Source organism: Dicentrarchus labrax, unplaced genomic scaffold (assembly GCF_905237075.1).
Source record: "Dicentrarchus labrax unplaced genomic scaffold, dlabrax2021, whole genome shotgun sequence".
Taxonomy (NCBI): Eukaryota; Metazoa; Chordata; class Actinopteri; family Moronidae; genus Dicentrarchus; species Dicentrarchus labrax.
Window position 1 is genome coordinate 21,983,601 of NW_026136710.1, and position 22,366 is coordinate 22,005,966.

The 22,366-nt window shown below is 38.5% G+C and overlaps 1 protein-coding gene and 1 long non-coding RNA gene across 2 annotated transcripts; both read left to right on the forward strand.

The window, feature by feature from the left end:
- Positions 1 to 2,922: 2,922 nt before the first annotated feature.
- On the forward strand, positions 2,923 to 8,658 carry tdgf1 (teratocarcinoma-derived growth factor 1). The gene is made up of 6 exons (XM_051413562.1): positions 2,923 to 3,238; positions 3,363 to 3,415; positions 4,331 to 4,537; positions 5,881 to 5,995; positions 6,128 to 6,237; positions 7,377 to 8,658. The coding sequence occupies exons 1-6, from the start codon at positions 3,216 to 3,218 to the stop codon at positions 7,487 to 7,489; spliced, it is 621 nt and encodes a 206-aa protein (XP_051269522.1). The 5' UTR covers positions 2,923 to 3,215; the 3' UTR covers positions 7,490 to 8,658.
- A 7,539-nt stretch (positions 8,659 to 16,197) lies between these two features.
- LOC127371010 (uncharacterized) lies at positions 16,198 to 22,133 on the forward strand. Its single transcript, XR_007886334.1, has 3 exons — positions 16,198 to 16,418; positions 16,509 to 16,633; positions 20,766 to 22,133. It is a non-coding gene; the product is annotated as an uncharacterized LOC127371010 (long non-coding RNA).
- Positions 22,134 to 22,366: the final 233 nt, after the last annotated feature.

The window sequence follows — 22,366 nt, forward strand, 5'->3', positions numbered from 1 at the left end:
TAGATTTAAGGGGGAAAAAAAGATAAAATGGAAAAGACAACATAAAAATAGAGGGAAAAAATAGAGAAACCACATAAAATTAAGTAATTTGAAATTACATCCCAAACCTGCCACAAAAAAAGTGATTGTAATTCATTATTCAAAAATATTTCCCCTAAGATTATGGCTTTTACCTGTCTCCATTAAAACTATTATTGCTGAGAAGTACCACAACATATGAGTGCCATTTTTCTCCAAGAAACAAAAACTACAGTCTGGTGATGATCTGGTCCTCCATGTGCAGAGAAAGAGATACTGTAGAGACTTAATGCCAAGAGCCTGTGTATGTCTCCTTTCTATATGATTTACCTCTTATGCTTCATGTTCTGTATGGTGCTTCTGAAAGCTGGCATGTTAATAATACAGTTGATTATCTTTCAAAATGTTAAGCAATGTTAATAATTAAAATAAAAACAAACACATAGCTCCAATATACCTAATATTGGTGTCTGGGTGTGACATAATACACATTGTATATGAGTGGGGAAAAATAACATTTGAGGCAAACTGAGTGGAAACAATTGAACCACTGTGTTCTCATGAAGAACTAAGTCATGCTTAACTCAGGAAAGTGACAGGAAGCTGTTTTAGTCATAGTTTTGTTGTGATATTCTGTGATTTATACTCTATATATTTACCTGTATGATTATTAACTAGAATAGAAATATGTTTACTTGTGCTTACATTGATTATGCTTACATTGATAAAGGGCTGTTAAGGGAATACTAATAACAGAAATAAAGTAATGAATATTAGATGTTTGTATGATGTGATATAGAATTATAACTTAGTACACACAGTATAAGGGAGAAGAGTGTGGGTAGTTGCAGATATAACATGACATCCTTTGGGAGAGACAGCGGTAAACACGGCCTACGAGGTCAGTGTCAGGAGCTCGTAAAACAATGATAGAACACCTGACGGACTCCCTCCAGTCGTAAATATGATTAGATAACACACCACTGAATGTCAGAAAGGAGGCCACTTTCTGTTTTGAATTAGTTCCAGGTTGTGGCGATCCCATCAGCGCCATCCGTGGAGACAAGATACCAAGAGGACAAGGGGTGGAGATTATACCATCCTATGCTATGTGTGTTATCTTCAAAAATATAAGAACTGATGTTAGGAACAAGAGGTTGCTCAGACTTTGTGAACTGGCAGACCTTGTGCATGTCAGGTTAATCGTAGTTGAACCCAGAGCTCTGTTACTTTTGTACAATTTACTGGTGTTAAGAATAAAGCTGATTATTGAGTAAACTAAATCTTCTCCTATCGCTTCATTAAACGAACACACGAGGAATGAGTTTTTGAAATACAGAGATTCCTCAACAGTTTTGAAAGTCTCTCTTTTTTTTATTATTTGGAGACTTTTCAAATGTTCTTCATTTAGTTAGCCAATCAAATATAGTTTCTGCAAATTGTATCTGAATGGAGCTGTTCTTGTCTCTTAGTAATTTGGAACTAACTTCATTTCTATTTGTAATTAGTACAAGATTATATTCCAGGAAACTTCTTAGGGAAATAATTAGAAATGTATTGAGCCATAAAATAGAGCATTACTATTCTATTTCTCGACATAAAGACTAATCGCTGTTTCAAATCCCTTTGCATGCTACAAGGAATCTGTCATTAATTTATTGATGTATTTATTTAGTTGGCATTAAAGGACTAGTGTGTAGGATTTGGCAGTGAAGTTGCAACAATTTGAATACAGTTCAGCCTTCCTAGCATGCAGAAGAAACTAAGGTGGCTGCAAAGCTAGTGAAAAAACAGGAAAGCCCCTAGAGCCAGTGTGGTTTCTCCATTCTGGGCAATGGCTCATTCTAAGGTAACAAAAACACAAGAATTCCTATATTGAGGTGATTATACACTAAACAGAAGAGAGAGGTAAGGATATGGTCTTTGTCACATTATATTCTAATTATATTGTACACTGTTACAATATGTGGTAGAAGATGGACTGTGTGTATAAAGGAAAAATGAATAACAGAAGAATCAAGCCTCTTGTTGTTGTCTGCAGAGGAGAAGGAGGGGTGTGTTCCTTAAAGGTGGATTTCCTTTTAGCAGCAGGCTCATTAACATGTGAAGGCAGGGTTGGATGGGCGAGCGAAGTAACCATACATGTGTATGAAGAGAGGGAGGGGGGTCAGTGAGAGAGACAGAGAGGGGGTGGAGGCGGAAGGTGAGAAAGAGGGAGAGGAGATCAGAGAGGTTTTCCAAGTACAAAAGAAAAGAAACATTTGAAGAAAAGTCCACATTTCCTCATAAAGCAAAGGGAACGTAACATTTGTCAGCTGAGTTATATTTCAGTCTCTGTTCTTCTATTTATGTATACAAATACTGTTATTATGACATTTTCTTGTTTTTATAAATTACACTGCACTTTCATTCTTTGCACTGAATGGTTTAGGAAAATAAAAGCCCCACAAAAATGTTGCTGTAAATACAGACATTCACTAGGAGCTGGATGCCAGTGAGTTATTGTATATTTATATTTGATATTTTTATTTCATTTTCAGTATTACAAGCATATTGTCCAGAGGAAAGCAATGTATCGCCAGATGATTTTTTTTTTATTTAAACTAAATATTCCTTAATTGATTGGAACATGCTACTAGCTACTAGCTGAAGAATTAGCTGCAGGCCTTCTATAGGAAATCGACAATATGTTTTTCAAGTGAACATTATTTATAACGTCTGCAGGCTTTTTAAATAAAAAATCCCCCAAATCTCCCAAACTCGTTTTATTTATTTATTTTGGGACAGTTTCCATCATTGTGGATTCAGACAGACAGACAGACAGACAGACGGAAACGGAGAGCGATCGGGAGTGGGCGGGGCTTCCGCCCCCCCGCCCCCCTGCCTGAGAGTCACCTGGAGAGCAGAAAGAAGCTGCGGAGGCCACAGACAGCCGCTGCAGGAGGACGCACTGCTTCATGTGTTTGCATTTCATGAGGCTTCTTTCATTCTTTTTACATTTTTTTTTATCACTGAAGGGTCAAAGTGAGCTCACTCCGGATGAGAACTTTATTTATGGGCACTTTGACCTCCCCCTGACAGGAAACAGCAAACACTGACGAGTCCGCGTTTGGATCGTTTTGGAAATATTTGGTAGTTTTGGTTGTGTTTATCCAGGACTACTTTACTGTTACTTTTACTGAGAAGAAAAAGGTACAATGAGTCGGACGCAGCTGCTCAGGTGAGTCTGAATATCAGATGGATCTAAATGAGACTGTTGAACTAATATCTTGTTGTTTTTTTAAGTTTTAAGTTTTGAGTGTCCCTTATAATAAAGTGTGTTTTATCTGTTTTGGATGTTGCAGGATCGTGTTGTGCGCAGTGATCTGTCTCTCTGCTGATGCTCTGCCTGCTTCAGGTCTGTTTCACACAATTCAGTTCAATGCAAAGGGCCTTTATTGGCATGGAATCAGACGTTTACTGACTTACTTACTGTCAAAGCAAGTGTAAAATTACGTATATACAGATTAGTAAGGTGAAGTAAATAATAATGATTATGATAAACTTAAAATAAAGTAGAATAACTAGAAAAGTAGACTTGTAGTGCAACAACACAGTTTACTATTCTCACTGCTGATCCGGATTTATTTTTGTTTGAGAAACATTTGAATATATTTGAGTTCATGTGTTAGTTTTTGTCATTTTATTTCAGTAGGATAGTAAGTAAATAAGATTACATAATTCAGTCTTAATAATTGATAAATGTTGTAAGTTATAAGATCATTTGAAGCCAATTTGCAGTCATTTGTGGGCCATTTTTGTCCATTTTGCTGAACTTGGTAAATTAATGTGACAGATTATACACACTGCTGACTTTTTTTAAAACTGAAAGGCAGTACAGTTTTTTAATTTTTGGTTATATTTCACCCTTCTCCATGCAGCCATTGGTTTCCATTCATTACTGTGCAACATGGAAATGAAGAGAGTAATGTTCTGTGATCCATTCAGTGACTTATGTGCAGATTAATTTGCACTGCAACAATTATGTCACCTTCATGCAATATAATGACTTTATGCTCACAGTTCAAGCAAAAGTCTACTCATTGACTTACATGACAATGTATAAAAAGTCTAAAGTTTAAATCAAACAGTTGAACACAAGAGCATGAATAGTTAGCTGTGGTGTGAGGTGTTAGAGAGTTGTAGTAAATGGGCCAAAACATACAAAACTACTGGTACAGTTGCAGGTGAGCAGAGTAAAGAGAGGGTAGCAGATGTGTTCTCACACTGTGATGGTTTTCCAGATTCTGACTTTTTTTTTTTACCTTTTCAGGTTGTGAAGGAGATGAGTGCAGCACAGACCAGACCTCCTCGTCATTGCCCCCCTCCTCCTCTTCTATCTCACCCTCTCTGGTGGTGAAGTCCCAGCAACCGTCAGAGGACTTCCTGGCTCAGTTTACCCGAGTGAGCTCATCAAACAGCGGGGACCGTAAACACCGTGACGCCAGCGCCGTCCTGCCCTTCATCGGCCTCACAGGCAGTAAGTTCACACCCAGCCACTGTGTGCACACACAGGTGGTGAGCCCTGAAATGTGCACATGCAGAATTTTCTCGGTGTGGGGGTGAAACTGTTTAAAAAGAAGGAAGTGTGGAATAGGTACATGAAAATGAACATAATGAAACTAAATTAATAATAACAATATACCGTATAATAAGTTGATTTTGACCAACATATATTTTAATAATTTCCCCGCACTGGCGACTTTCCCTTAATTTCCCTAAAAACTGCAAAATTAAGTGGTTCAAATAAGATACTTCTGAATGAACTCCAAAACGCAGGAAAAGTAGGCTCATCATGTCACGCTTGTCATAACTTTAAAATAGTGTCAGATTATTTTATTAGCGTAATTTTTTTAGGATTATTCTGTGTCTTTTCAAAAAAGATATTAAATATAACATTAAATATAAATTCTTAGTAAAATGTGAATTTGTTTTGCTCCAAAATAACGTGTTTTTTCGCGTTTCTCTTAAACAAGAAACTCAGAAACAGTAGAGATGTGACAGCCTGACGGAGAGTCTCTGGATATTCCAGGCCACCGTTAGTCAGTTTTAGTGTTTTTCTGTTATTTTCAGATGTTTGTTCTGACTCTCAGTGTTTGTCTGCTGATGTGAAGTGGAGGATGACAGGAATGTGCTGCCAGATGGAGACTCTGGTTTATCTCACAGATACAGATAGAGGCAGAGAGAGGCTCAGCCTGAGGTTTGATGGCTGTGGGCCCTGCAGCGGCCTTTGGCTGGTCTCACAGGATCCCCAAACTTGCTCTACAAAGGAACCCATATAGATTATAGCAAGATCTAATTTACACTACAGCGTTCAACACAAGGTTACAAGATGCTTGACTAAATTACTAAACTAAACAAAAAAAATAGAATAAAAAGCGTAAACTCCTCAAAAACAGGAAGAATTTCTAAATTACTAAATTCACAAAAAATGTCTTAAATATGATTAGATTACTGATGAATAATGAATCAAGTTACATATAAAGATGCATTTTTCAGTTTGCTTTCAAATGTGTTTTGGGGGAAATCTTTTTATTGGTTGATTTTATTCATCCAAATTAGACTTCATGTCTGAAATGTGGAAGCCTCCATTTGAGTTGGATGCAAAAGGCAAAATGGTTTAAAAGTGCAGTGAGATTTGACACTGCAATCTGGAGTTAGATGGCCATGTCAACTCCAATAATCAGTCACAGGAAATTCTTTAAACGGTGTGAAAGTAAAGGATGTTTCCTGTCTAAGCACAGTTATTTGAAGGAAATTGATTTGGACGGTGAGTTTGAGGTCTTATTAGTTGCAGCTCTGATGTCATATTTTATCTTGTAGGTGCTGAGCAGAGTCGGAGCTGCTGTAAGAACGGAGGAACCTGCATCCTGGGCAGCTTCTGTGCGTGCCCTCCATTCTTCACGGGGAGGAGCTGCGAGTACGACCAGCGAATCAGGTAAACAACGAGAAAACAACAACACTCAAGTCTTATTTTCTATAAATCATCACGTTAATGAGACAGTCCCTCAAACTATCAGTTATTGTTGTCTTTAGTTTAGTAGTTCACACTCTGTCTGTCTCTCTGTAGGAGCTGTGGTTCCATTCCTCATGGCGAGTGGGTTCAGAAAGGATGCTCCTACTGTCGCTGTGGTTACGGTGTCCTACACTGCTTCCCCCACGTCTTCCATAAAGACTGCGGTAGGATACACTTTAGTTTACACTTTCTGCTGTTTCCTGCAACAGTTGAATATTTTCCAAATCATCCACCAGCTTTAGGTTGAGTTATATTTCCCAAATGAAAATCAAACATCAGGGACTTGAAACTTCAGGCGATGTTCAGGTCTGGCAAGGTTTTTGTTGTCAGCATGTATAACAAAAACTCATCCCCGTGGACCTGCACAGATTGTGTCAGAGTCTCTCAATGTGAGCTGGTAGTTTTCCACGCTGTCCATTCAGCAGCTGTGCCCTTTTCATTTATATGAACAGAAGATGTGTTGACGAGCTGCCGACGCCCGGCAGTCAGACTGTCAAAAGCCACCATTCGCAGTAAACTCCCTCTTGAGTGTGAACACACCTCAGAATACCCATAAGCCCTGCCCACTCCTTTACAGTTCAAGGCTTTTCTTCCAAAATGCAAAACACCCTCAACCTTCAACTCCTTCCCATACATTCCAGAAAAACGACACAGAGGGCTTCCACATTAAAGTTACTTTAAGTGATATTTTTTGTTAAAATAAGAACAACTTCAACTAATATAGAGTCTTCAGTCAGTAACATTGGTCTACGTACATTTCCTGGTATCCCGTTCCCACTTTATCCAATCAGGAGAGAGAACTCACACAACTCACAAAGGAATGGTCCTCAAGGTCAGGCAGCAAAATTTCAGTTTGGCAGTAGAGTAGGAGGAGACATGATATTGTTTAAATACTGGGATAACAGCATGCATTTTCAAACTATCTCACCTGGAAGACATTCATAGTGTTGGACTTTTATTGTTATATACAGTGTTTCTCATAACATCTCAGCAACTGATGAAGTGCAAGTTAAGATGAGATGAGATATTGAGGGACAGTGAAATTTCAATGCAGCAAAAGGAAGTACAATAACAGATGCAGTATAGCGTATAGATAAGTAACCTTAAAAATCTGAATACTGTACACTATGTGTATCTACTATATTAAAAATGAAGAGTTTGAAAAGAAAGCTAAGCACTATATATGTCAAATACTAACCACAAAGTGTGTCTAAATAATTGAATACAAATTGCACCGTGCAAGTTCTGCACTGAATGATTAGTCCAGTTCTTCATGAGTTTTCTGTCTTTCTCTACTTCCCAGATGACTCGGAGGAGGTGCGTTGGTATCGTTCGTCAGCTGTCAGGACAGTTCGGACCGGCTGTTTCCTGTATCTGACACTGTTTCTTCCTCTGCTTCTCCTCCTCCTCCTCTGATGTTTTTTTCCAAAATGGATGCTGGACGCTATGCAAGATTTCTCATACTGCTGCTTCATGACTAAAGATCTGTTTACAGTCACAATCAGAGCTTTATAAGCTTTAAAAAATATTTATTGTATTTTGTCCAAATGCTACAGTAGTGGAGGAGTCAAATATTGGTTCAAAACTGGAAATAAGGAGTTATGAAGACATGCTTACGGTCTTAAAATCTAAATTTCTGGACTTTTAAACTCTGCAGTTGGACTGGGTTGTGGTTTAGGGGGACCTACTGTGATGTTATGGTTTATGGGGACGTACTGGAGGTCTTTGGCACTAAACTGAGCTATTCATTGTTGCCTATGAAATGGCAGCAATGAGTCTTTTTGAGGACTATAGGTTAAATGGACTCGAATAATACACCACTTACATTTCATGAGTTCAGTAGACACAGTTGACCAGTTGCTTCAAAAAATAAAAAAATTCTGGTATTGCATCTGAACTAACTCCATTTCCCCAATTCAGTTCCTCTTGTTTTAAGACATTTTGAGAAATGAGTGTAAAAATATTTAAAATAGATCACTCCATTGACAGATTTGAACATTTGAGGATTCAGTATTGACTTAAAAATATTACAATGTGGATTTTAATTAAAACCATAGAAGGCAACAGATGCAAAATATAATAGTGATTACAGCAGGGTATTTATCTATTTATGAATCAGCAGTTTAACAGTGAACGCAGCAGCAAGTGTGTGTGTGTGTGTGTGTGTGTGTGTGTGTGTGTGTGTGTGTGTATGTGTGTGTCTCTGATTCTTAAAGCTTATCCTTCCAGTGGAAGGTCGTCTGTGTGTCTATGATATCTTGAAGAACAAAATGTATGTGAAGGAAGCTGTACATAAGATTTTTACGAAATGTATGTTTTTTTTTTGTCATTTTAGGATCTGTAGCTCAATGTGATTTTTTTTCTTTGTAAAAGAAGATGCAGTTTCTCGTTTTTAAATTTGTGTCTTCTGTCTGTTTGCACAAACTATGAGCTGATGTGACATTTTGTCTCTTTGATTAAACATGTATTGATTATGTGTTTACAAAGTTGCACAAGTTTTGTTTGTGTAATGAGAAACAGGAAGTACGTTGTCTCTGGAAAAACAAGTGTTTACATCATTAAAAGAAATATGACACTAGAAGTAACATACGAGTAAAGTTTTATATATAAATATGAAAAACTCATCAAAATCATACTATCAAATTGTTATTCAAACTAAATATTAAACAAAGGATCTTTAAATATCAAACAGAATCCTTCTTCCCTTAAAACTCTCTCTCTGTGTTATCTATAGGTATTTTCAGTGGGAGCTCTCCCTGTCTCTTATCTCCAGAGTTTATTGATGAGGTTTGTATTGATTATCAGCTGCTCTCTTATCTTAAACAAACACATCAGCTCTTCTGCAGTGTGTCGGCCTGCCAGCTGCTACAGCTCACAGTTTTAAACTTAACAGGCAGAATAAAATTACAAACCTTAAAATAAATTAACCTTAAAGAATAATTCTTGATTATTACATAATTTTATCTCATGTTCATAGTTTGTCCAGCATTCTATCTGTCATAACACAGGTTAATATGAGGGGCAAAATTAGAAAAAAGCAAACTCAAGAAGCAACATTTTTACAATGCGATAAAAAAAACTGCTAATTATGTGACGTATCGCTACAGGAATTAAAGTATTATTGCAATTTTAAATAAATATGAAGCCCATAACCACATTATGGGATAGGATGTGCAAGGGGAGTTATGGAGAGAGGAAAACAAGTAATGTTTTTCCACCAAATTAGCCCTGGTTCCTAAACTGGTTCCATTTAAGATTCTTGAACTGTTGCTGCACTTTTGAGTGAAACCATTGTAATCACAATGCAAAACGATCTGTAGAATATGACACGCCCACTGTGGTTCCCATGGAATTTCTGCTATTTTTGGTTCCAACTGGGAACCAACTTTTTTGGTTCCAAATCAATTTAATTTTGGTTGAAATGCTCCAAAATACTAGGTTCCCGAACCAGAACGAAGCCAGTACTCTGTTGGTGGAAGATTTAAGTTTCAACAAATAATCACATTTGTTGAAACTTAATTTGTGAAAAAATCAGGTTCCTCTGGCTCCTCCTAATGCTCCTAATAACATTTGTAACAATCCACTGGGCCTGGAGGAAAACCAATCAGAGCTGAGAAAGACATAAAGACGCTTTAGGTTGGTGGCTTGAAGTTGATTGCTGAGCCTAATTTCTAGGTCCCAGAATCTGTATTTGACACCCTGGGAATGAGACCCAACAGTCAACTATCTTTCTTGGCTCTGATTGGTTTCGTTCAGGCCCGGTGGGTTCTTGCAAATGCCATTAGGAGCACTGGGAAGATATTTTTTCACAGATTATCTGTCTCATTAACTTCTGTCAGAATATACTGAAAGTTTCAGCAAATATGACAAATAATATATAAAATGACCTACTGCAGCTTTTAGAAATCCAGTAATTCAGTTCCAGAATGTTGTGTCTGTTGACCTCCTGAAGAAGATGTTAAAAGGATTGGAGGAGATTTAAGGAGCTGCAGGTGGAGATGAGGGAGCTCCTGGAGTCTGAACAGAAGAGGAGCAGCAGGAGATGGGAGCAGATTTACAGGGATTAAAGTGGTTGTGAATAAGAAATGAGAAATGTGAAATGATTTGAACCCACGTTTCCACGTACTCTTGTGACTTCAGCGACATCTTTGCATGCTTCAGTGCTCAACTGCTAATGAACCCAGTGAGAGAAAAGGCAGACATCAAACTCCATCTGCTGCAGTTCAGCAAAGGGATTTTGTTGTGTTTAGCAAAGCAAACAAACTGGAAGAGAGAGAGTGAAGAGGAAGAAACTGTGTGAGAGTGTGTGTGTTTCTTATCTCTCCACTTGTCTGCCTGATAGCAGCAATCAGAACGAGGGAACCTCGATGACATTGTTTCAGGCATTCCCCAGCCTTTACCCTAACCCTAATCCAGTGCCTGAAAGGGATAAAAAAAAGTGCCAGTACCCAAATTCAGCACCACCCTACCCCTACCCCTAACCACAACACACCCTTACCCTAATTTCTATCCATTTTCAATGCTGTATTCTCAGTGTTAACCTAGACCCTGGCTCTTTTCTATGACACTCCTGGCTAAAAAGCAAATAAACCAATGAATACAACAAACACTAGCTAAAGTAGGGCAGTCTTGGCAGAATGAAAAATGAAGCGTTAAAAGTCAAGTGTTAAATAGGTGTTTAGGGCTGTGCACCTAGACTCATAAGGAGGTGGCTTATGAAATAAAATGGAAGGGTGCTCGTGGACAAAAATCAGTGCCGGTACCTGTGAGTACCAACCCATTTCAGGCACAAACTTGAAATTATGTGTAAATAAGTGCCATGCATACGTCTTACTGAGTGACAGGTCTCAGTTCTAGGCTATTTATTTTTCTGACTTTTTACTATATCCCAACATTTTTAAACAAATATCTGTACTTTATATTCCTTATATTTTAAAAACATGAAAACTGCCTTTGAGGCCTTTGTTTTATTTTTGCATTAATCGACATCCGTACCAGTGCAAATCACGCATGATAGATATAATATAATGAAAAAAACATACAAAACATACGTTTGCTTTGCACAGAAACAGCCGGTAGAAATGTCCTTCAGAGAAACCAAGACAGTACCTTTTACTTTTATACTCACTTCACTTTTATTTACATTGTAAAAAGGGCACTTGTATCCACAGTGTCAGGGACATAAAATAAAATAATTCTTGTGACTTTGTAACAGCAATGATTAATAAGAAAACAGAACATAGATACATTTTATCACTTCAGATAGTTCAAATAGGAACCCCCCCTTGGGGTCAGTTGAGAGAAAAAAAGTGTGTAAATCTGTGTAATTTAAATCACAGCGCCCTCTGCTGGAGTAACTTTGCAGTGACACTAATATACTACCACAAGCATTTTTTTTGCATTGTATACAGGGCACTTTTTATATCAGCGCATATCGGATAACATACACACCGATACAATAGCAATATGTCTGCAACAAGACAACATTGGCTGTCAACACTGGCGGACCGATACATCAAGAACAGGTTTAAAGATTAATAATGCTGTTTATGCCAAATTTCTACTGTGTTATATAGCTTAAAAATAATAATAGACAATTCTTCTTTAGCGGCAGGAGTGGATATTAGTCATCCTCAACATTTGTTCTGTTGGAGAACATTCTTATTTTCAGAAAATACTTGAAACTTGAAAATCACCCAAGGTCCAGTGTGTAGGATTTAATTGCTAGTGGTGGACAGGTGGTGTCTGTAAATAAAAGGCTCATTCAAAAGTAACAAAAACACAATGATTCCTATTTTCAGCTGATTATACAATAATGAAAACATATATATTATATTCCATTTCCGCCAATAAATCCTTCTCAATGTTACACACTGGACCTTTAACAAGTAAAACCAGTGGAATGGTCCTTTAATAACATCCTGTTTTATTAACTCCCCACACACAGACACGCTATTGTCAGCTGTTTTAATCCCAGCAGGGAAGTTTGCACTGTGGTGCTGATCAGCTGTTTGGATGGATTTGAATAAAAGTCATTGGTGTGTGTGTGTGTGTGTGTGTGTGTGTGTGTGTGTGTGTGTGTGTGTGTGTGTGTGTGACATGATATCAAAGTTTTGTAATGCCTTCCATCTGACTCCCTGTCGAGGGATTTTGTAAGCAGCCACAAGAAGACACACATTAAAACGTTATTCACACACACACACACACACACACAGGGAGGAATACACAATGAACTAATGTAAAAATACTTCAGACATTTTTTCTTTTGTTTTTTTTAATCATGTCTTGTAATCATACCTGTTAAAGGATGAGTCACCGTGTTCCATTTTATCATCAAGCTCTCACCTTTTGGTCTGAACACTTTAGTGCCTTTTCAGCTGTTGATCTGCGCAGAAGTCAAAATACGAGTTACTAAGTCATGTTACAGTTATGAGATACTAAATCAGAATTTTGATTGAAGTCTATTTTTGTCCTTTCTTACATTTCAGCATCCATTTGTTTTAAAACTTCTGGTGGAAATGGGCTTCCATAGAATTGGAAAAGAACACACACACACACACACACACACACACACACACACACACACACACACACACACAGGGACCATGTGTGCATCATGTCATAGCTATGACGATGATATTGCTAGTAGAGTATGTAGTAGCTTGGGGAACACACACACACTCACTACTGTGGCATTAACATTCAGTTTAACTCTAGCAGCTGTGGTGTTAATGAGAGAGAGAGAGAGAGAGAGAGAGAGAGAGAGAGAGAGAGAGAGAGAGAGAGAGAGCGGAGCCATGTGAGAATAAAAGTAACAAAAACCAAACCCTGTCTCCTGGAAATTATTTTTACATATCATTAATTAGTGATGCCAAATGAGTTTTGAGGAAAATGGAATTGCTGCCTGGATTATGTTCAGTGGCAAAATGTATCCTAATGAATATAGTATGTATTTGTTGAGGGGATGGTGGGCGTACAAAGTGCAGGACTTTCACTCCAGAGACCAAGGCTTGCATCCTGAGACATTTGTGTTCTCAGTTAAATGTTAGTTTTGTTTGTTAAAGTTTCAGAAATTCATTTTGTGTCCGTGACAACAACAATAAGAAACATAACAATTAAGGACAGAATAAAACAGCATGATGTAAGTGGCTCAACCATCATATCTTAATTATTTGTTTAACAGAGCGAAACTGGAAGGTAGAGGTTGGTTACCGGTACCTCCGTCCTCATGGTAACAACTCATATTATAATGCAGGAGAGGATATTATAGGGCAAACAATTAAAAGACGTTGTTGATAATTTGGGTGCCATTATGTTTCTCGCAAAGACATATTTGCTGTTGCACATTAGTAGTATAAGTAGTAGTAATTTCTAGGATTGGTTGGTTTCCAGACTGAAAACCTACAGTCATTGAATACCGTGAAACTTCTATTAATATCCTGGGTTTTTATTTGCTTTAATCACTGAAGATTTCAAATAAAGTCAGGTGGACTGCCTTTATTTGGAACAGGCCGATATATGGGACAGGCCTTTGATTCCTTTTGCACAAAACTCAGGACAGATGGAAATAATATCAAATAGTTTATTTAAATCAGTATGAATATTACTTTAATTTCAATTACGAATCACTCATTTGATCATTTGATCCTTTGGTGCTCATGGTTTCTGTAAAATAATTAGTGCTGTCAGTTAAACGCGTTATTAACAGCGTTACCGCAAACTCATTTTAACGGCGTCAATTTTTTATCGCGAGATTAACGTTCGTTTTGACCTAGCACACTTTGTAGTTTTTTTCACATGTTGTTGCAACAAAAACTACAACACCACACCGGATCTAGCTAGACTGGAAACAAAACAACAGGCACGCCGCACACACTTGTTTAAGAGTAGTAGATGTTGAGTGGATGGCCAGCGCAAGACGCCTAAATGGATGCCAATAATATTCTGAATGGAAAGTTTCCTTTTAAAAAGTTGCCAAATGGTTCCATTGACAAAAACAACAGTTGCACAAAGCAAGCAGATCCACTTTTCCATGTTCATAAGAGCATTAAAATAAGAAAAAATTATGGGACAAAAAGAAATCAAGGGACATTTAGAATAGATAAAAATGTGCGATTAAATGCGATTAATTGCGATTAAATATTTCAATCGTTTGACAGCACTTAAAATAATCTGAACGACTGACTTGTGGAGAATCTAACTATCTAGCATATCTATGTTTAAACGTTTCTATTTGTGTAGGCGATCTAAGCAGCTTTGACCTCACACATGTGGGCGACCTGGTAGGTTTTATACAGGCAAATAACTTCTATAAAATCCAGACCAGGCATCTAGTTGAGACCTGTGTTTATTCGTCCAAACGTGCCTCATCAGGCTAGTGAAGGGGGCCTGCCTTTTAATTGATGTTTTACAATAGTTATGTCTCAGTTCAGTGACGGTTTTCAGCCATTTTAGATAAGAAGGGACAACAAGCCCTTATAGTCCTGTTTGTTTGACCCATCCATCCACCCCGACCACCTCCATATACTGACTTTGTTGCTCTTTTGAGTACGCCAGCTGACGCGGATAGGTTACATTGGAGTTAGATGTAAGCTAGGTGTGTCTCATACAGACACTAAAGGGAACATTGTGTGTCTGCATGAGACACTGAAGAGTGACAAAATGTTGGTATTTGATGACCTGGGAATGAGAACGGGCCACTATGACATCTGGATGCGTGAAAGTCAGATATCACCACCATAAAATACAGACTGATACTATAATCTCTCAATTATGTTTTGGTGACAAACAGAAACAAATATGAATTTTCTATTTGAGTCCAACTCTGTAATTACAGAAAACTTATTAGGGCTTTTTACGGCATGATGAACAGCACTGTGGGAAATTGAAATGGTGTTTCCACAATGTCTTTCCCTGTTGTGTTCATTGTACAACAAGTGACGTACTGATCTGTGACCTGTGTGTGTTGTTCACATCATGAGCTCTGTCTCATTTATTGATTCAGTACAAATGTAGCTGGTTTTTAAATGAATAAAAAAAAAAAAAAAAATAGAAACAGTAAAAACCAAAATGTCCTCTCACTCTGTGACCTGAAGAGACAGAAACATCTTCCTGGTGCTGCATTTATTACAAGGTGTTGAATAAATCGAAACCATCACCAGTAAATGTCGGGTATTTTCACGACTCACTGAATCAAAGAGCGAGGGCTTCATCCTAAAGTTACCTTTTTCAAACTAAAATTGAAAAGTCAAACAGGAGCAGAAGAAAAACAGAGGAAATGTGTTGCCTTCTTACTTGGGTAGCTGTACTATCAGTATGTTAAGCTGTCTCTCAGCTAGATTTACAGGGGTACTCCAGTGATTTCACTGCATAATGCTGCATTCAAATGGAATCAGGTAGACGCTAGACAGCAAACCAGATGTCATGTTAGTGGATAAGAGGAGGATGGTAAAATAGGTGACGCTGGCACTGGAACCAGTGAGTGTTTGCATTGAAATAATGCATTGAAATTCATATACATTTTTAAAAAACGTTTGAAGATCCAATCACTAAAGCATATGCCATGCAAGAGAGCCAATAGAAACAAATGGAATGGTCAAAGTTGTCATACTGACAATAAAGGTGTGTTGATTGATTCACAGTGTCAACTCATAAATTCCACAAACCAATGGTAGTAGTAGTCTCCAAGCCAGAGCTATGACAACATCAGGGTTATTGAGACTTTAAGAACCCTGAAGACTCCAATTCCTATAATGGTTAACTAATCTTCAAATGTGAAATCGAGTTCCCCTTTAAATCTTACATCTCAAATCAAAAGCATGCCTTAAGAGACAAGTCAGTCCTAGTCACTCATCTTCTGATCTCACTTAACAAACCACCACCATCCCAAAACTGGCACACAGGGGCAAAACAAGAAGAGAAGAAATGTTACAGAGAAAGAATAACATTCAAAGAAAAGAGAAAACATACAAGAGAAGGAAAAAAATGTGAAAGTAAGGAAGAGAGGAAAATCGAGAGGAGAGTACAGGAGGATAGCAGGCAAACAGCGAAAATAGAAAAGAAAAAAGGAATGAAGGTTGGAGAGGAAAAATAGACAATAAAACAGAAAGGTGGAGAACAGGGGAGGAGTTAAAAGAGGAGATAAAGGAGGAAGAAAAGAGAGAAGAGGACAGAAGGGGACAAGCGACAGAGAGATGTAAAAAAGAAAGAAAGAGGGGCAAGAGAAGAATAACAATAATGAGGAATTTCTGGTAAGTGAAATTGAAGACTGAGAGAAGAAGAGAAGAGAAGAGAGAGTTAAAAAAAAGGAGAAAAGGAGAAAGAAGAGTGAAGCTGGAAAGCAGCAGTAAGTTTATCAGTGTTTCTGGAACAATGGGACAACTTTTAGTGTCTGCAGCGAGGGTTTGTGTGACTGCGGCTTGTTTCCTGTCGTCAGGTGATGAATGCGGCTCGGATTCATGACAAACACAAGCTGAAGTCGTTCTGGGAGCAGAGGATCATTCAACACAGCGAGCAGATGGACGAGGAGGAGAACCGCATGAGGAGCAGCTCTCTGACACGGTCAGCAGCAAAGCTATTAAAAGGACATACTCCACCTGAAATCTGTAGTTCTGAAAGTGGTCAGTTGCATGTCTTGTTAGTTACAATTACAGCTAAATTTAGCTTGATAGGTTTGTTTTAGACATCTTGGTCCCCCGTTCATATTTCATGCCTCTTGGGTGGAAGTGAGTGACTCTTGAGCTATCAGGTATCAAAAAAGTGCATCTGAGAAGCATTCAAGAAAAGGTGTTGAAAAGGTTTAAATGCATCCGTCTCTCTAAGCTACAATCACATGGGAAAAACCCACACTCACACTTTGGAGGAGACAGTGTGGGGTGTGAGAGAGAAAGAGTGTGTGTGTGTGTGTGTGTGTGTGTGTGTGTGTGTGTGTGTGTGTGTGTGTGTGTGTGAGAGACAACTGCTAGTCATATGGAGGTTGGCTGCTGGCAAGTTCTACAAACTTTGTTCTTGCGCTGGACAAACTGAAACAGTGAACTTCAATACAACACCCAATGCTGCCCACAGTATTGTTATGTGAGTGTTACTACAATGTCTTGGTGTTCACCTGAAACCCGCATCTTATCCGTTCGCTTTCTGTCTGCCTCTTTTGCCATGAAACTTGCTCACACATGCTTGTGTGCGCTGAGTATCATCTTTCTTTTGTAGTATGGGACAAAGTACAGTGAATGCTGCCTGGACATTTGGTCCCTGTGTAAGGCTGAGTTCCTGCTGCAGCGGCCATGGGTTTGAATCTGACTTGTGGCTCTTTGCTGCATGTCATCCCCCTTTCCTTTCCATCTTTCATGCTCTCCCCAAATAAATAAAATAAGCACTAATGGGCATGAACTAACAAACTAGTTTGTATATAACATTGTGCGTCCAACCATGACTTACAGCCTCCATGTGTTTCAAGTTAAACAATCAAATTTGGCAACCTGTCACACAGAAAGAGAGGGATTAAATGATCTGTTACTGATGATTTTTATGTTTAGGGGATTACAGCTGTCGAGTTTACTAGCAGCTGTAAAGTTAGAAGAATGATGTTTCTCCGCTGTGTCTGACAGTATATACAGATGGATGACAAAGGAAAAACTGAATAAATGAAAGAGAAATGCAACTAATACAGGTAAAAAAGGGGTCACTGATAAGTCTGAAAATGGTGTGAATCATTTCCTATGGCCTACGTAGTTGCCAGATCTTGTCCCAACTGAGCACCAATGGTGAATTTTGGACCACCATCATCAACAACACCCCAAATGAGGGACTATCCTTTGGATGGATGATGCTCATCCCTCCAGTACACCACTTCAGAGACTTGGCATATACGCTTAGATTCATAGAGGAAAATGTATGCCAAGCATTGAAGCTGTTCTGGAGGCTTGTGATGTTCCAATACCTTAAACCTTAATTCTGGCTTTTCCTGTAATTTGTCATCCATCAGTTTCCTCTGTATAATGTTGTTCCAGCTCTTTATTGAAGCTGTAGGATGTTTACATGGAGTAAAATATTCAAACCCAAACCTTTATGACTGCACCATGTAATCAAATTAAAGTATTCTTTATATGCATCATTTTAGACACATTTCTCCAAATATTAGCCTCTTTAGAGACTTTATTCAAATTTAAAACAAAGTTATGGTTGAACTACAGAGTCCAAAAAGGTCAGAGAGGAAAAGAAAAGAATATTAAAAGCAAATTTTTTTTTACTGTCCTTAGCCCTTGTCCCCATCTCTGCTTCATAACTTGATCAGTTGGAGAAAATGCCTCAGTTATGTTTACAGCTCATCTGTCTGTCATCACATAGTAGCCTGAGAATGTTGATTAGAAGCAGCTCGACTATACGTTTGAATCCTGGAGATCAGTGCGAATAACTGAGGACAGATGAACAGAACGCTGCAGATTACCCAGCACATGGTGGAGCGTGCTGACAGACGGACGCATGCTAACACAGACACAACAATATTAATCCTGTCACAGCTAACACGGCCCTACACACACACACACACACACACACACACATACTGTGCCTTATTTTCCGTAACACAATTAGCCCTGACAGCGATGACTGCAGATCAAGTTTCACTGGATGTCTGCACGATTAATTTAAGCCCAGGAGTTATGGTGTCAGGGTAAATACTGGCCTCTGATGTTGGGACAATACCGCCGCTCATCTCTTCCTCCCAATCACTGAATTCAGAATACACAAATTACTTTAGACTTTCTTCTTATTTTCTCCTCTTCTTATTTTTTCCTCATCTTTAAAGTATTTTAACCCATTTCTGCAATAAATACCACCTATACAGTGTAAGAAGTTTTGGTCAGGTTCTGTGTGAGTCTTATTAAGCACTGATTTGGTGATTTGTGGGTTAAAACAGACACTTTCAGACATCATCAGATTAATTTGGAAAGGTGAAAATCTTTTTGGTCACAAATAAACATCGTGTTAACAGCATTTGCATGTTGGTATTCCAGCTCTACCTAACCCAAATTTTAAAAGTCAAGTGTGTAACAGTATGATCTGTTATCTGAAATGGAATATAGTATTCATAGGTCTGTTTTCATTAGTGTATAATCACCTGAAAATACCTTAGAATGACATTGACAATGACAACATTTTTATCTACAGAGGGAGGGGGTCCTCTTCTATGGAGTTCACCCTGTTAAACTGCTATGTTTACAATAGCCCAAAATGGACAATTAAAACCCTGGCACTACACTTTTTGACAGCCAGTTCCCAAACCCAGGTCGTCAAATACCAACGCCAAGCAGTGTTCAGTTGGTTGCAATCTGCATCTTCCACTAAATCCTACACACTGGTCCTTTAAAGAAACTGTAATTTTTGCTCTATAGCCTTTTTACATCCAACAGCAACTGTTTTGCAAACTGAAGTTCTTTGTTCTTAGTGCTAATTAGAATATTGTTCCTTAATCGGAAGGTTGTGGGTTCGATCCCCGGCTCCTGGTGCCACATGTCAAAGTATCCTTGAGCAAGATACTGAACCCCAAATTGCACATTGTGTGAGTGTGTATGAATGTTAGTTTCTGTTCGATGGATTTTGCCATCACTGTGTGAATGTGTGTGAAAGGGTGAATGTGGCAGGTAGTGTAAAAAGCGCTTTGAGTGGTCAGAAGACTAGAAAGGCACTATACAAGTACAGGTCAATTTACCATTACCATTACCATTACCATGTTCCCATTCCTATGCCAAAGTTAAAAACATTCTGTCTCAAAAATGTTGTAATAGGTCACACTAGAAAATGGCTAAATGAATTGACGCATTGTTGCAAAACAGGTGATCAGTTTGGTGACTCTTGGGAGGTCCAGTTAGTGAACTTCTGTGGCTGCCATGCTAACCACAAACATGATATACTAGTGCTGTTCAGGCAGAACAGCTCTATGGAGTGAACTACTGAGCCTTTAAGTTGCTGACACACTGCATGGACTAATCACATACATTAAGACACAGATTCCTGGTAGATTACTTTGTACTGTGAAAAAAGGCAGGTCACTGTTGATTGCAGAAAAGTGAGAGAATTTAATATGCTCAATATGTGCACAAATACAGGAACTCAATGGCATGAAGAACACAAAAAAGAAACGCCTTAATTGGCACTCTTCCTTAATGTGTTGCAATCCAGCTGCCAATGTAAGCCTTCTCTGTGTTTTTTATTTCATTGAGTGTTTGTATTTGAGCACATATTATGCATATTCAGTTCCTTTACTTTTCTGCATCCACATAGCTCCCCTCTTTATTTCTGTGGTTTATCACTGACCTGCCTGGGAAGCCTTTTTTTCACAGTATTTAATTCATACTTAATTCATAATTCCACAGTTTTCTTGGTGATTGTTGTTAAATCTTGTAATCGTACTGTGCAGTGTTTTGGAGCTTGATAAACCTTCAAACTCATCACTCTAGTGTTCAAACCTAGTTCCACCAATCTAGGCAGGCTAGTTCAGGCAGTCAACTCGAGCTGCAGCTATTTAAACTATGAACAATTTAATGTATATATCTCTATGTAAATATACCTGCGGGGAATGATGAGGTCGGAGCCTAGATGCCAAAATCTAAATATGCTATACTGCTTTAATAAACATTTCAAACGTGAGTTGTCTGACTGAAATTCCTTTATGCCTCCTCCCTCTCTCTTTCTCCAGGCTGAGGGAGCAGTGGTCGGTCAGGTTGGATCAGAGGAATCAGCACCAACAGAGTTTCTTCGAGGAAAGACTCAGACGAGCTCAGAAAGCTCAGCAGAGCCTCAGGAAGCTCAGCTTTCCCTAAAAGTTCCAGATCGAGCTGGGGAAGGTTACAAAATCTATCTTTTTAGAAACACATAAAATAGGCACCTTCTTAAGGAAGGTTTACCTTGCATTTGAAACTAGCATGGTAACATTGTTTTGTCATTACTTGTATATATTAAGGATTTTCCATTGGCCTGGGTTGGTCCACTTTAGCCATGATGGGCCAAGTCATGTCGTCATGACATGTGTTTCCACTACAGCTTGAGTAGCCGCTAGCAAGCCCCCAGGAAGAGCACAGGCCTTTGGAGCCAATTTGACATAGTGGCCAAACCACGTAATTACAGCAAAAAGCTTTTTATCTTATAAGCTTACATTGTAAAATAAGCAGCTGTAAGATGGTAGATTTTTTGAGCATCACAACCCTCGACGAAATTACATCAGAATTTGATCAGTCCGGTCTGATAACATTTGGAAAGTCTAGAAGAGTCGTACAATTAAATAATTTTCTCCCCATTAAAGTTAGCATGTTGAACTGGAAGTTAGCGGCTCGGTCAGCAGTAGACTGCAGTGCTTGCTCTATTGGCCCGCACGATGTGAAAGCAGATGTGGGTAATTTTACACCGGGAAATCAAACTTTTTTGACTTCATGCGCCACTGAGCAGCTTCCATAGAATTTAATGGGGCCTCGCCTCCAGCACTGTATCTATATGTGATTAAGGTGAGCACGAAAGGCAACAACTTTTACCACGTCCCCACATTGTGTCATCAAGTCAAGACAAGTTGCGGCAACGTGGCTTGCCTACTCATGGCTCTTCGCAGCATGGCTCAGTGTGACAACCTCCACCATAATAGAAAAGACTATATGTTGATGTTGTTACTCCATAACCACGTAATCCATGGTCTAGTAAAAGTAAATAGATAAAATCTCCATCTCCAAATTAGTATCTTCAACTTTACTTGCTTGCTTTACTTTTCATCCTTGCAAAGATGTAAATGAAATCATTAAAATGTAAAAACCCTTTGAAACTGTTTGGAAAATGTCATTCAACTTCAAGATTTGTTTGTAGTGTTGAATCATTTTATGCGACACCAGACTTAAAAATATATAAAAGTCATGATGGTGAAGAAGCTGAGGTCGATCCAGGGAGGGAATGTGATCGAATCATTGCTTTTCTGGAGAATTGATGTGGGCCAGTGTTGGGAAATGTGACAGTGGTGTGTCTTTGATGTGACCTTTTTCAGTTTTTAGCAGCCACATTTTAAATAAAGTTTGCCCTAATAAAATTCTTTTTGTGTTTCACGGTTTATTGAAAACATTGCAGCTTATTTATTATCAACGTAGTAATAGATCATTTAAGGCTGTAGTTCAATGAGGTCAGGGGACCTCTGGTGAATGTGTAACTAGTTAGCTGACTGGTGGAGGTTCAGAAAGAGGCCCTGGAGGTTGCAGTAGGAAGAGAGTGGAGGTTTAATGAGGACAATAAGGCAATATGATTGGTTGTTAAGCAGCGGCCGCA